General features: G+C 40.6%; 5 protein-coding genes across 5 annotated transcripts; 1 reads left to right on the top strand and 4 right to left on the bottom strand.

The window, feature by feature from the left end:
- Positions 1–3303: 3303 nt before the first annotated feature.
- On the bottom strand, positions 3304–3690 carry LOC138599613 (histone H2A.J-like). Its single transcript, XM_069671358.1, has one exon. The coding sequence runs from the start codon at positions 3688–3690 to the stop codon at positions 3304–3306; it is 387 nt and encodes a 128-aa protein (XP_069527459.1).
- Positions 3691–4740: 1050 nt separating this feature from the next.
- On the bottom strand, positions 4741–5397 carry LOC138599677 (histone H1-like). The gene has a single exon (XM_069671433.1). It carries the CDS (start codon positions 5380–5382, stop codon positions 4741–4743), a length of 642 nt encoding a protein of 213 aa, XP_069527534.1. The 5' UTR covers positions 5383–5397.
- A 4095-nt stretch (positions 5398–9492) lies between these two features.
- LOC138599664 (histone H3) lies at positions 9493–9914 on the top strand. Its single transcript, XM_069671418.1, has one exon. The coding sequence runs from the start codon at positions 9493–9495 to the stop codon at positions 9901–9903; it is 411 nt and encodes a 136-aa protein (XP_069527519.1). The 3' UTR covers positions 9904–9914.
- A 985-nt stretch (positions 9915–10899) lies between these two features.
- LOC138599696 (histone H4) lies at positions 10900–11347 on the bottom strand. Its single transcript, XM_069671451.1, has one exon. It carries the CDS (start codon positions 11303–11305, stop codon positions 10994–10996), a length of 312 nt encoding a protein of 103 aa, XP_069527552.1. The 5' UTR covers positions 11306–11347; the 3' UTR covers positions 10900–10993.
- Positions 11348–12483: 1136 nt separating this feature from the next.
- On the bottom strand, positions 12484–13343 carry LOC138599381 (histone H2B-like). The gene has a single exon (XM_069671029.1). It carries the CDS (start codon positions 13331–13333, stop codon positions 12956–12958), a length of 378 nt encoding a protein of 125 aa, XP_069527130.1. The 5' UTR covers positions 13334–13343; the 3' UTR covers positions 12484–12955.
- Between the last annotated feature and the right edge of the window lie 2028 nt (positions 13344–15371).

The following is a 15371-nucleotide window of genomic DNA, read 5'->3' as shown; positions in this document are numbered from 1 at the left end:
AAGAGGCGGAGCGCGACCGAGCTACAGCCTATGGCTGAGGACTATGGGCGGGCCGCATGAATCAGCCAGCTACGGCTATGAAGCTAGGCTATATGCTCCTCAGCGTACCTAGCGGTTATTATTCATAGACTGTGTAAATAATATATGAGCTAGTTTGCCAGGAGGAGATTCTGTCGGTGACTGACTGCAGGTGTTTAGTTATCAGACTAAAGAAGTAGCGGACTCGCTGCTCGCGTGCCCGGTGAGAGAGCGGCGAGCCGACACGTAACGGGAAACTTAAAATCACCGATCTTCTCATCATTGCAGTCCGCTGTAATCTCTTAAACTCCTGACTCCTATTTACTGGCCGACGATTAAATAAATGTTTGATAAACACTGCACAGGCTAACAAGCAGCTATAGCGAGCACAGTATGCCTGCTACTTAGTGCTAAAAAATATGTCAATACAATAACACTTAACTCACTGAAAAGCTGGAGCTCAGACTTCTTGCACGGCCATAAAGTTCCATAAATCCCACAGAGAGATTATTTGTCCAAACTTTGAATGAAAAAATCCCCCAAAGTCTCCAACAACACAAACAGGTGAAGTTAAGCTCAGTGTCTGTGTCTGTGTTGACGTCTAGCAGACAGCCAGCAGGATCCACCTGTCAATCAAGTGATCCGGCCCCTATGATTTAAGGCTTAACCCTTATGCCCTCCTCAAATTTACTACCCTTTGGACACCTTCGTGGCAAAAATGTACATGCACAGAAAAACCTCTATAAAATCATCATACATCAATATTTTTTTCAGATTTTTTTTTCATAAATCACTTAAACAACTTCAGACCTGCTCAAAACTACCAAACATGCAATCATTTTCAGAATTTTAACCCTTTAAATGCCAGTTTAATTAGTTGAATTATTAATATTTACTACAAAAAAAACACAAAAAGTGAATTATTTTCCATATTATAAATAGTAGGGAGATGGGGCTTTGGTGGTGATTAGAGTCTTGGATATGTCAAAGATTAGCAACGAAATTGATTTGATTGCATTAGTATTTTTCATGTAGTATCAGATACTCCCTCTGGACACCTTCGTGGCCAAAAGTGCCTCATTGACTTCCATTAAAACCACATTTTTTAATCTCGCTGCCATTACAGTATAAAACCATGCATTCTGTAATGTCAGCATTTCATTTAGAAGATAAGTAGTGATATTTGACATTTTTACTATATTCCACCATATTCAACCCTTTTCCCATTGTAGGCCGATGCATGAAATGCTTGTATTTTTGCCAGTTATATTATGGAGCCGTGTGACTATCAGGGGGCCCCGAGAATGATTTGTGTGTGTGTGTGTGTGTGTGTGTGTGTGTGTGTGTGTGTGTGTGTGTTTGTGTGTGTGTATTTGTGTTAAAAACCACAAAAAGTTTATTATATGGAAAATAATTAACTTTTTGTGGTTTTTTTGTAATAAATATTAATAATTCAAATAATTAAACTGGCATTTAAAGGGTTAAAATTCTGAAAATGATTGCATGTTTGGTAGTTTTGAGCAGGTCTGAAGTTGTTTAAGTGATTTATGAAAAAAAAAAATCAGAAAAAAATATTGATGTATGATGATTTTATAGCAGTTTTTTGTACCTTTACATTTTTGCCACGAAGGTGTCCAGAGGGAGTATCTGATACTACATGAAAAATACTAATGCAATCAAATCAATTTCGTTGCTAATCTTTGACATATCCAAGACTCTAATCACCGCCAAAGCCCCATCTCCCTACTATTTATAATATGGAAAATAATTCACTTTGTGTTTTTTTTAAATAAATAATTAATAATTCAAATAATTAAACTGGCATTTAAAGGGTTAAAATTTGAAGAAAAAAATCAGAAACAAATATTGATGTATGATGATTTTGTAGAGGTTTTTTGTGCGTGTACATTTTTGCCACGAAGGTGTCCAGAGGGTGCAAAATGCATCACGAGAGTATAAAAGACATGTAAGAGTAAAAGACATTGGATTTCAAAAATTTAGCTAAAAAGAAAAGTTCCTGCAAAAATTCATGCCAAAAGCTGTAACACAGCCAAAATGATCGCCAAATCAAAAAAAAAAGTAGAGAAAAATGTACAAAAATGCCCGAGGAGGGCATAAGGGTATAATTATATGTGTTATAAACAAAAAAAAAACACCCTCCGTACAGTTATCTTGAACAATAAAATTAGCTATTTATTACAAAGCCGTTTTTTGTACCAGGCTGCTGTAATGTTATTTCTTGTTTTCTGGAGCCAGCCTCAAGTGGCCACTCGAGGAACTTCCGCATTGGCTTCATTTTTCAACACCGGAGGTTGCCGCTTGGTGCCAACAGACTTGGCCAATAAGAATGATTCTGATTAATGTTGTGATGTTTGTGAACGATCAGATTCTTTTGAACGGCTCTTTGGTGCGAACGACAGGAAACAAGTCGTAGGCGAGATCTGTTCTTTTTATAGTTGTGCCCAAATTTCACTGTCTGCCATAAACATGGCAGACATGCAACTCCGCTATACGAGGTCACGGGAATCATGTCACAATAACATAGTGGTGACGGTGAGCAACTTTATAACCCTTTGCCAACTCTGTAGTCATACAGTGTTGTGTCGTAAATTATTGGCAAATCACTGACGTTGCTTAATTACTCCTACATTATTATTGGTTTCATTTTAAAAGCACAGAATTTTAAATATGCGTGTGTTGACACTGGACAATGTAGTGTAGGCATGTTCGTGAGTCTGACCACTCTGTAGTGTTGTCACAGTCGCAAAAGGAACGGAGCCATAAGAATTCCCAACACTAATTCTGATTTAAAACCCAAAAGTTCAGTTCATTATGTGGCAGATATGGAAGGACAAAACAATAAGCCAGGTAATGAAACATTGTGGAACCTACAGTGGCCATAAATTGATATTTGATTATACAGTATGTTCCCCTCTTAGGATTAATTACATCCAGTGTCAAACAGGCTGTTTTATGTCTCCCTGTTGCCACTTACCAATCACAGGTAGCCCCGCCCTAAATCCTCGGCTGCGTTATGGGCTTTCTGGCTGTAAAAGGGAGCGTTATTTACTCAATGAACATCATGCTGTATTGAAAGTAATGTGATACTATAAACGGAGGTAAAAGTGAACATACAGTGTGTATGTGTAGAAATTAACCAATTGTTCACCAGATTAAATCCAACTGGTGTAAGGTGCTGTACCCTGACCATCTACATGTTTGATATAATAACTGCTCCTTTGCGGACTTGTGTGTGGCTCTTAAAAGAGCCGCTGTGGTGAATATTTAGTTCTTTGCCTTCACCTTCTCGGTCTTCTTGGGCAGCAGGACAGCCTGGATGTTCGGCAGAACACCTCCCTGAGAGATGGTGACTTTGCGCAGGAGTTTGTTCAGCTCCTCGTCGTTACGGACAGCCAGCTGCAGGTGACGGGGAATGATACGGGTCTTCTTGTTGTCACGTGCGGCGTTTCCAGCCAGCTCCAGGATCTCAGCAGTCAGGTACTCGAGCACAGCCGCCAGGTAAACGGGAGCTCCGGCGCCGACACGTTGGGCATAGTTTCCCTTCCTCAACAGCCTGTGGACACGGCCAACAGGGAACTGGAGCCCGGCACGGGAGGAACGGCTCTTAGCCTTGGCTTTAACTTTTCCTACACCCTTCCCACGTCCAGACATTTTCAAAGATGGTTGTTAGCGACACCAGGTGACTGATAAACTCTTCAAAAGACAGGTGAAACAGTAACTGTGACAAGTCTCGTTTATATATCAACTATGTGGTCGTTCATTGGTTGGTTACAGCTGCATTGTAATAGCCCAATCAGAAACGGTATAAACATTACGTCACATCATTGACTCGATTACCATACTTCCGCCTTAGAGCGTGGAATTTCCAAATAAGAGTCTTATGTGATCTAAATCGTTAATCTAGAAACATCACAACAGTAACCAAAAAATATTGGGTGGATTAAAAAAAGTCATAAAATCACGTGTTGTTTTTTATACAAAAGAGCCTTCTGTTTGCTGAAGTAAAAAAAAAAAAAAAAAATCAACAGGCTTTTATGTAAATTATCTTTTAGTTTACTTTAATCTGATCTTTTGCGATGTTTAAGCCACCACGCATTTGTGTATTATGTGTTTTATTTTTTGTTATTGTTTTACTAACACGCATTTGCTTATCGTACTAATGAGTTAATATAAACGTGGGGCCGTATTTCCGATTATTTACTACTAATATATTCTTAAATATGTTTCATAAGAACGTAATTGTTGCATTTAATTTCTATAAAAATTAAAAATTGATTTTGGGCTGCAACTTCGTGAAAGACTGTAATAGTATTTATGGTAATTTACCTTTTTTTCTTTTACTACATTAAAAGCCTTAACCTTCATATCCACTTAAACCTGTATCAGTCCAGGCCCTGAAGTCAATATTCTGTTTTATTAATTGTCTTATTCATATGTACTGTGTAGCACAGTGGTTTTAATACATACTTATGAAGGTTATAAGCATCAGGCTAACATACTTACCCTGCCAGACTGCCCTCATCGTAATATTCGTACCCCCTCATATAGTGTCTGCTGAGTATTGACGTATAATGATTTCTGTCATAAAGATATTCAACACACAATCTTGTAAGAAATAGTAAGTAACATGGGGAATTTGCTCCTCACATACGATGTGGGTGGCTCTTAAAAGAGCCTTTTGTTTGCTGAAGTTGTAGAAGTTTACTTCTTTGCTGGTTTCTTTGCGGTCTTCTTGGGAGCAGCTTTTGGTTTCGTAGCCTTCTTCGGTGCTTTCTTGGGAGTGACTGCCTTCTTCTTGGGAGGAGCGGCCTTCTTCTTGGGAGAAGCTGCCTTCTTTGCGCTCTTGGTGGCCTTCTTGACGGACACTTTCTTGCTTGTTTTCGTCGCCTTCTTGGGTGTAGACTTGACTGATGTTGTCTTCTTGGCGGGTGTTGCCTTCTTAGCAGGGGCGGGTTTCTTCACTGCCGGCTTCTTAGTCTTGACGGCGGCCTTCTTCGCAGCGGCTTTGGGCTTCTCAGCAACTTTCTTAGCTGCCTTGAAAGACCCAGTAGCGCCGCTTCCCTTTGTCTGCACAAGTTCGTTTTTCGCCACCAAGCTTTTAACAGTGCGTTTGACCTGACCCGCGTTGTCAAAGCCTTGGTTGAACAGATACCTCCTCAGAGCGATGTAAGACATGCCTTTACGATCCTTGCATTCGCGCATGGCCTGCATAACAAGTTCGCTGGTGCTCTTCCCAGGCTTCTTTGCGGCCTTGGCGGGCTTCTTCTTTGCTGGCTTGGCTGGTTTGGCTGGGTCAGCCGGTGCGGCGGGAGCGGCGGCGGCGGGAGCGACTTCTGCCATCATGCTGGGTATTGAGTTCTCTCGAGTAGATCGACGTGAGTAATGCTGAAGTCCCAACAAGGAGTGGAACTTAAACACACCATGAGAACTGTAGAGACTCAACCCAGCCTGCTGCTCAGCAGAGTAGCAGGAATGCCGTGCCACTTGTGTTTTCTCTCCACCAATAAAGGCATAAAATACGCAAATAGAAACAGTGTTAAAGTGTACAAATTGATTGAGCTGAAAGCGGACACGTTTCTCTTCATATGTAAGTCACATAAAGCGTTAAAGATTTTTGTATTTTGATTGGGAAGACTTTAAACCTTCCCAAACTAGTGCCGTGTGAGGTTCTGCGCCAGGACTTTTCCTTGTAATTTCTCCCCTAAATGCTTAAAAATACTTTAGAACACCACTTAAACCAGCCACATTATAAGAAGAGATGTTTGTTTACAGATTAAAAGTAAGAAACGGCATATTTCGCGGTTAATCTTGTATTTAACAGAAGTTAGTTTGATACCTGCAAACACACTCTGAAGTGAGCTCAGAGGCTCGCTGATGCACTGTCCCTGTTGATCATATTTTATAACCTGTTTTATAATTTACCTACAATTACGACGATATAAAACTGCTGAAGCGAATGCAAATTTCATTTACAATTTATCCTATTTTTTCCCCCCCGAATTGTAAAAAAACAACTGCTCTATAGCACGCTGCTCATGTGGACACGTCCTGTGTGTTCAGCTGGAGTTAAGTACTTCAATGTTAAACGGGGTCAAGCTGATAACAAAGGAGTTTCTCTACATACGTTAGTCATTTTAAGTTAAAACGTATATAAATATTCACCATAAAAGTTTGAATCATTATCTCCATTAAAAAAATGTGTAAAAAAATAAGGATCATATGATTCCTGTAGCTAGAAGTCACAAGAGAACAAGAACAATGCATCTTGACTATGTAGTGTTGTAATCATGTAGTGTAACGTCAGCTAAAGTAGCATATTAATAAACCTTTTTTTAATGCACAGCTTTATAATTTATTTGCTATGCGTTTTTCAGTGTGTCTCTAAGAGGCCATCTTCCTTTTTCATTATATTCTATGGCTCATATGAAACATGCTTAAGTTCCACTGCTTGTTGGGAATTCAACATTACTCACGTCAATCTACTCAAGAGAGCTGAATATCCAGCTCGATGGCAGAAGTCGCTCCCACCGCCACTTCTAGAAGGTAACAGCCGCCACCTCAGTACTCAGCAGACACTGTATGAGGGGGTACAAATATTACGATGAGGGCAGTCTAGCAGGGTAAGTATGTTAACCTGATGCTTATATACTTTATAAGTATGTATTAAAACCAGTGTTAAAGTGTTACACAGTACATATGAATAAGACAATTAATAAAACAGAATATTGACTTCAGGGCCTGGACTGATACAGGTTTAAGTGGATATAAAGTTTAAGGCTTTTAATGTAGTAAAAAAAAAACATGAGTGCACTAACTGCAGCTGTACATGATGTCCCTGCATATTATAAAGAGTACAGAAGTCATTACTTTTGACTCCAGTATTTGACCATTTAACTTGTACACATGTGCATAATATTCTGCATTACACTGCAATCCTTAATCTAAGGCATAATTAGTGTAGTATGCCACATTGAATCTTTTAGGAAACCAGCATGTTTCCTGAGATGTTACATGCATTACAATTAATACGTTTATTCAAACATATTCATCCTTTGTAGTTTATGTATCTTCAACATATTTGATTTAACTCCAACATGACAGGGGATGTTTGCTTGGCATATAGATGGATGGATGGATGGATGGACTTTATTGATCCCAAACTGGGAAATGTTGGCCTTACAGCAGCAGGTTATCAAAGCGACTACAGCACAGGAGAAAATAATTACACAGTAAAAAAAATAATAACCCTCACACTAGAAGAAAGAAAGGAATATATGTATCCAGAAATTCTAACGGGAATAATAAATAATAACCTCAACGATATTAATCTAAAATATAAACTAACATACATCTGAATATAAACGTATCTGAAAAGTAAACTCAAGTAAAAGTATAAAACTAACATGTATCTGACACGTAAACAAACATTACAATGAGGTAGAGGTGTTAATGTACCATACAGTCCTCACAGCTTGTTCATGTGCAGATACACCTCAGTTCAAGCCTTTACTGCTCTGGACAGCTGCAGTAATATTACAAAGTTATAGAAATTAACTGCAATATTTAATTACGTCCATATAAAACAGGGGTACTCAATGAAACTTGAAAGAGGTCCAGTTAGAGATGTTTTTTCTGAAGCAAAGGTCCGGAACATCATCATGTCTGACCTGCGTTATGATTCAGGACATTTATACATTCTGAATGTCTGTCAAATAGTTTTTACAACAACACTTTTACACAGAGCTCTCATAATTTAACAATAATAATCATGAATATTGGTAAGGAAATATAGTGTGTGTTTGTATGTTGGGGGGTCTTTGAGTGTTAAAACCTTTATTTCCTGTATTTTTGGTTTATTTTATGCCCCAGTTTGTGATGGAAGTGTCTTTATTTGTAAATGAAAACAAATAATATCTGTCTGGTACTACAGGTAGTATAATGTTGTCCATGCAGAAATCAAATGAAAGAGAGAGACAGCTTTACCTCTTCACTTAAGCTGCTATCTCTCTGCCTCCTGACAGGATCATCAACATTTGACCATAACAGGGGGATTCACTTTATAATGTATTTCATGTCTGCCAAATTTATTTTTATGTTTTGCCGAAAAGCAGTTGCATTAGACTTTTTCTCATGATGAGTCATGATGAGTTTGAAAACAGGCAATGACATAATAACATTTAAACGCACTAAACTAACCCTAACCCTGTACACTGACAGACTGCTGGAGAGAGCGAGAGCGAGGGAGAGAGAGGGCACATACCGGTACATATAAGAGCAGAACTGCGGAAATAAGAGGAACACTAGTCATGATGATGAAGCCTGTAGCTCTGTGTAACTCTCAGGTTTATCAATCAAGTGTTTGAACTAAACTGCAGCCTGGAGTCTCTGTTAACAGAGACAAACGGAGTTACAGTGTCAGACAATGTCCGCGTTTAATAATCGCCACAGTCACGGAACATGTACGAGTCTGTCCAGTTTTAAAAGATCGGTTTTCTCTACTGCTCTCATTTTAGAGCACGCCATGTCTACTTTTCCCTAACTCACTTATTTTCTCCCACTGTGTCTCTGTGACTCTGCTGTCGGCTGGCTCTTCAGTCTGTATCTGTGTTCTCACACACCCACTGGGTCCGTCGCGATCTGAGTGACAGATTTGATTGGCTGAGTAGCGTCACGTGTGATGATTTACAACGAATGCATTGGTCTGCGATTTTCTTGGACCCCCAAATCACTACCGCAAAGACAAAACGCTGCGCAGGTTAAAATAGATGCGCTTGTCAAAACTGTAAATAGGTCCGGGTCCGGAGACGACGCCAGTTGGGTCCGGACCTGGACCGCGGTCCGCCGTTTGGGGACCGCTGAAACATGTTTATGAGTAAAGTAGTAACCACTAAATATTTGAAAATACAGATACAATACATGTTAGAACAGCCTGACATGTCTGTGAAAGCTGTCAGTCATCCAGGTCATGGTAAGTCTAATTATGCGTATTATACTTTTTATATGTTGTTTATGTAGATATGTATGTATCTGATGAACACGCCCGTTGATATTAACTATTAGTACTAAGAATCAAAAGCGTGTTCATTTTTAAAGTTAAACAATAATAATATATTATATATAATATAAAATAACGATCAGATTAAAGGAAACTATAATAGATAATTTACATAAAAGCCTGTTGAAAAGTTGAATGAGCAAAAATGATTTTTAGATTTATAGACATAAAAGTTTAAACTAATTTTAAAATCTAATAAACACATATTAATAGTTTGACTGACCACAGCAAGTTTGTTCTGAGTGTCTCTACTAGCTTTCCTGCTGAGCTGCTGCATCACGTGGACACATTAAACCAATCAGAGTCCCCCGCGCTCCCGCTCCGGCTATATAGCGCAGACTCTGCTGCCAGTGAGGCACAACTTCCCTTGAGTAAAGGAAAGCAGAAACTTCTGAAAAATGGCAAGAACCAAGCAGACCGCCCGTAAGTCTACCGGAGGAAAGGCCCCCAGAAAGCAGCTGGCCACCAAGGCCGCCCGTAAGAGCGCCCCGGCCACCGGCGGTGTGAAGAAGCCCCACCGTTACAGGCCCGGCACCGTGGCTCTCCGAGAGATCCGCCGTTACCAGAAATCCACCGAGCTGCTGATCCGCAAGCTGCCCTTCCAGCGCCTGGTCCGTGAGATCGCTCAGGACTTCAAGACCGACCTGCGCTTCCAGAGCTCCGCCGTCATGGCTCTGCAGGAGTCCAGCGAGGCTTACCTGGTCGGCCTGTTCGAGGACACCAACCTGTGCGCCATCCACGCCAAGAGGGTCACCATCATGCCCAAAGACATCCAGCTGGCCCGCCGCATCCGTGGAGAGAGAGCTTAAACTCACCTCAATACAACACACAAAACGGCTCTTTTAAGAGCCACCTATCTCAGTCTAAGAGCTGCTATCCTTCCATTTAACTGCCCCACTTCGGCTATGTTATTATCCTCCCGGTGTTTGGTTCCTACATGTAATGCAAACATTCATAGAGGCGGAACTAATTACCGCCGACCTAGTTTCAGAACGGACACTTTTGATTAACACACCCTGTAAGAACAGCGCGAAAGATCTCTTTAAACTCACTTCTCACGGGTTGGTACTTGAAATAAACCCAGTTCTTTAACCATGACCTCTGGCCTCATGTCTACTACTTGGAGGAGCTACATTAAATATACAACAATGTACTCTGTAGAAAATCAGACGTTTAAACGCCACACAGCCTCTAAACAGCACTTTTTCCTCAACTCTACTCTGTATCTTTCCTCATCATTGCATTGGCTTGCATCATGCTAAACCACCTACACAAAACTGATTAAGAACCAGAGAAACTAAGTGAACAGCCCGTATAATCACTTTTTTATTCCCTGCAGCACGTAGGTTCTACACAATATTAACTTTATTTGTGTAAGAACACAAGTGCTTTACATAAAGTGGATTGGATGATGAAGTATGGCCTCTACGGAAAACTACTTTGAAAATTGCTTTGATACTGGGAATTTGGACTTCCGTAACTTACTTTACGTAAATATATAAGCCATGATTTACTTGTTACACTTGGCCGTAATAGGTTTAAGGCTTTTGTTCATCACCCCAGAATCGGGTTGGTTACCTCTTACCTGTTCCCTTCTTGAGGGATTAACCCTAACCCTCCATCATTGCGTTAGTTGTCCTAAAACATACGTAGTGTGAATAACCTGTGCCGTCTGACTGAACATCTGAATAAAACTAAATTAAATGTATACAATTTCATTACATGGGGCTGTTGGGGGCTTGTTTAAGAGGGCTTTAATGAGTGCAATTCTTAAGTCATATTAACAGTTGCAGCATACAATAAATGATAGCAGCAGCAATACAGGACATTTCTCTTCGAGGTGAGTGGGTGGCTCTTAAAAGAGCCGTTGGGTTGTTGTCAGGTCAGATAGGATGCGGTTTAACCTCCGAAGCCGTACAGAGTGCGGCCCTGTCTCTTCAGGGCGTACACCACGTCCATGGCTGTCACGGTCTTCCTCTTGGCGTGCTCGGTGTAGGTGACGGCATCACGGATCACGTTCTCCAGGAACACCTTAAGCACACCGCGTGTCTCCTCGTAGATCAGGCCGGAGATACGCTTCACTCCGCCACGGCGAGCCAGACGGCGGATGGCGGGCTTGGTGATGCCCTGGATGTTATCACGGAGAACTTTACGGTGACGCTTGGCGCCTCCTTTGCCGAGTCCTTTTCCTCCCTTTCCGCGTCCACTCATTTTGTCTGTTCAGGTTTCTTACGAAGACTAAACTGATGCCGTGCCCGAGTGGGACGTCCGTATTTCAAGATTCTCTGCGGACCTGTTTGAAAACAGCTTACGTCCTGCTGGGCGGGATTTTTCAACATGGAGCTTTAAGTCCCGCCCACACAAAAGGAAAAACAACTGTTCGCTTCTTCTCTACATTTTATTACTTTACATTGTTATGCACCTCATGGACCTCCACTGATATGATTGAAGTGTTTTTATAGAGAGCCTTTATTTATTGTGATAATTGTGTGTACATGTGGCTCTTCACAATCTCACTGATTTTCCAAACTAAACGTACCTAAAAATGAAAGTGAGAACACTGGACATCAGACAGAGATGCACACATTGACACTGGGTAGCATTAAAAGATAACAGTTTTGTTAACATTGATTTTATGATGGAAACTTTACAATTTGCTCTCTGTGTGTGTCACACTTATCCCATGATGTGATGTCAACAAGTACGGAAAGAAACCTTGGACTATTTGTGTTGTAAAATAAATTACAGCTAACATAGCTCAAAACACTGTAACGCTGAGGGGGGAAGTTCTTTATCATAGTTCATGAGCAGCTGCTGTTTCACACCACACATCTTAAAACAGCCGCCATTTTCAAAGTAAGTCTTCAACTGTTTCATGAAAACAGCTGCTCTGAGTGCTACTCTGCCTAATGAGCCATTTCTTTACTTTATTCTATATTTTCTGATACCAACACGTTGACATTGTTATTTGAGGTCATAATCAATTAATAGATAATTGATTTAGATCTCACCAGTAAAGTTTGTTCCATGAACACTTCTTCTATTTGTGACCCTAAATGTGGACATGTGTCTGTATCAGGGAGGATTTTAGGCCTAATTGTCTCCATGTTGTATTTGTCTTTTCAGGATGAAATAAAACAATAACCTCGACAGACGAAAGTCTTCTGATCAATTGGCTATATGGATCATTATTGAAACACAAATATTTTTGTGGTAGTAATTTGTATATTCGGGGTTTTTCAGGCCTCACTTATTCAGATGGTGCCACACATTACCTACAGAAAACTAACAGCACCTGAACCTAGACATAACTGCCATTATATGACTCATTATACACACACTGCATGCATTTTGTACACTTGAGAACTACGGTGACATTTCAAGTAAAAGCAGCATATTAAAAAATCTTTAAAAAATGTTTTCTCTTAAATGAACTTGAAATCAGCATAAACAGCGTCGGGAAAACTGGGACGTGGATCATCTCTTTGTAAGTGTTCTTACAGGTTTTCTTGTTCTACCGGTGCATGTTTCGTCTTGTATCTACAGGCCCTTTTAGTGGGGGACTTTTGAGATTAAGCAGGAGCTGTTATTGTTGTGTATACTTTATAAAATAAACATTTATTGGGTAATGATGTTTTATCAAGTCCCCTAAATAAAACAAACGAGGAAAGCGTGCACTTCAGGATGACACGGCACCCTTTCAGCGAAGTTCTCCTTTGATACATAATTTCTCCATCAATATTTTCATTAGTTAGACAGATAATCACGAGTGAAATCTATCGAATCGAAGGATTGCACTTTGAGTTTATGTGGGTGGCTCTTAAAAGAGCCGTTGGGTTGTAGGTAAGACAGCAGAGCTGTTTACTTGGAGCTGGTGTACTTGGTCACGGCCTTGGTGCCCTCGGACACGGCGTGCTTGGCCAGCTCACCGGGCAGCAGCAGGCGGACGGCGGTCTGGATCTCCCTGGAGGTGATGGTGGAGCGCTTGTTGTAATGAGCCAGACGTGAAGCCTCTCCAGCGATGCGCTCAAAGATGTCGTTCACAAAGGAGTTCATGATGCCCATGGCCTTTGAGGAGATACCGGTGTCAGGGTGGACCTGCTTCATCACCTTGTACACGTAGATGCTGTAGCTCTCCTTCCTGGGCCTTCTCCTCTTCCTGTCCTTCTTGCCGGCGGTCTTAGATGCGGCTTTCTTGGAGCCCTTCTTGGGTGCACTTGATTTTCCTGGGTCAGGCATGTTCACTAGTTCGCTTCTCTCTGCAAAATGCGTACAGACCGTCGTGCGCGGGCCAGCTTTGAACTCAGTGAATGCAAATCAGGCTGCGCTGTCTCTACTCTGCAATTGGTTGATCCGTTCGCCACGTCAATGAGTAACTGAATGCGGAAGTGAAATGATGCCAGAAGGGGGGTGATGTGTGTGCCCGTGTGTTTTAGCTTATCCAACTAGTAAAGGTAAAGATATGAATACAGAAAACGTGCTGTGACGTCTTCAAGAAGCCCCAGTGGGCGCATTCAGCATTATGGACACATGTTTCCCTTGTGAATCATCACTTCACGGTGTGTTTTATCTCATCATATTGATATTATTGTCACCGAGCGTCCTGGGCCCGCTTAGCTTTGTACTTACTTAAATTTATAAAATAATAAACGGGACGATCGTCGATGTAACAGTCAGCAGCGAGCGCTGCCCTTTTTAATAAACTCCACTTCAAAAGAACAGAAGAACACGCCCTACGGCAACACAGAGGGACACAGTGCCTTTCGCACAGGAGCAAATCTTATATCCTAGCAAATATAGAACAGTCTGTTTCATACACATTTATATCTTATACAACATGATTCTGAGGTTTGAGGCATATCTTCAACTATAACCTGTGGGCCCCTGATACACAACAACCCGTCATGTTCAGGACATTAAGGACAGATTAAACCTCTATGCATGTGTAAGTATGGTGGACTCCCAATCAGATTCAACCTGTAAATAAAACTCTAAACCCTCTCTAATGTTGTCTTAATACGTTTATTGTTGCAATTCAATCATTTTAGCCTCCGTGTCTGACTCACACACAGTATGAGGCCTCAGAGCAACTGAAAACCAGCCAATGACACCATCTAGTGGATCCAATCTGACATGGTAAATATTTATTTCGTTGCTGAGTCCGATTTCAATATTTATCATGGGCAGTTTCAGTATTATTTTTCACAATAAACCCATTATTATATATAATTCTCTGTTGATCCATCACCACAGATTCGCATCAGTGCAATGTCATCTGAGATCCGGCATGTAAGTTCTGCTTTATTTTCTAACTTTGAGACCCGGTTTGAAAACGGTCCTTTTGACCAAATCAAGTTTTAAATCTACTAAATTAAATAACCCTGAATTTATGTGTTTTATTAACAAGTAAATATAAAACCCTGGTGACACTTTGTTGACAGTGTTTGAAATATAAAAAGTCAGAACAATAAAATGCAAACAGACAACAGCCATGTTTGAGTTTGTCTCAGTTTATTTCGTAACTCTTCTGCATATATTATTAACAGTTTAACAAACAGGATTCTTTTTGTTAAAAACACAATGTAACATTAACGGGATGAGGTTTAACATGTGTTACACTTAAACCACTTAAACACAGAGAACGTCAGAAAAAAATTTGGCTTATTCAGACCAATTTGGCAGCGTTGTTTTGGGGAATGGTGTCAGTAAAGGTACTTGATGGACGGAGGCAGCTTCACGGATGATTCACACTCACAGGCAGCAAAAGTCTACGGACTCAAACAGAAGGAAACTACCTCCACTACTGTTGGCAGAACACAACATCCCCGGGTGGATATAAATGTAGGGCTGTATTCAATCAAAATCATGCATTAAAAGTAAAGTTACACTTTGCAGGTACGCCTACAAACAGTCACTTTTCAAGATATTAATGAATGTCATAAAAATGCTGAAAAATGAGGATTTGATTGAAACTAAATAAATTTGTGGGACCAGAAGCTCCAGTTTGTGCCTCTGATGGAATCAGAGGGAAACGGCCGAGTTATCGTTAAACTAACAGTTAGCCTTTGAACAGAAAAGCCAGGTCGCACCATAAATATGTGGCTCTGGAGGCTTACTAATGGCTACCATACTGTTAAATGCTAACACAGTAGTTAGCTGGGAACATGCTAGTGCTAGACGGTTTGCTAGGCTTCTTTTTTTATTGCAGAAGATAGTAGATACAAGCTAATAGCTAACTAGAAAACGCTAAGCAGCCTAAAATTAAATTTGATAGAAC

The sequence above is a fragment of the Semicossyphus pulcher genome, unplaced genomic scaffold (assembly GCF_022749685.1).
Source record: "Semicossyphus pulcher isolate SPU_LCO1_2020_fin unplaced genomic scaffold, fSemPul1.0.p SCAF_20, whole genome shotgun sequence".
In the NCBI taxonomy this organism is placed as follows: Eukaryota; Metazoa; Chordata; class Actinopteri; order Labriformes; family Labridae; genus Semicossyphus; species Semicossyphus pulcher.
This window is presented reverse-complemented; position numbering and strand designations above follow the sequence as displayed.

Coding starts and splice junctions, on each gene's coding strand:
- LOC138599613 (XM_069671358.1), bottom strand. CDS start 3,690: ATGTCTGGACGTGGGAAGGGTGTAGGAAAAGTTAAAGCCAAGGCTAAG.
- LOC138599677 (XM_069671433.1), bottom strand. CDS start 5,382: ATGATGGCAGAAGTCGCTCCCGCCGCCGCCGCTCCCGCCGCACCGGCT.
- LOC138599664 (XM_069671418.1), top strand. CDS start 9,493: ATGGCAAGAACCAAGCAGACCGCCCGTAAGTCTACCGGAGGAAAGGCC.
- LOC138599696 (XM_069671451.1), bottom strand. CDS start 11,305: ATGAGTGGACGCGGAAAGGGAGGAAAAGGACTCGGCAAAGGAGGCGCC.
- LOC138599381 (XM_069671029.1), bottom strand. CDS start 13,333: ATGCCTGACCCAGGAAAATCAAGTGCACCCAAGAAGGGCTCCAAGAAA.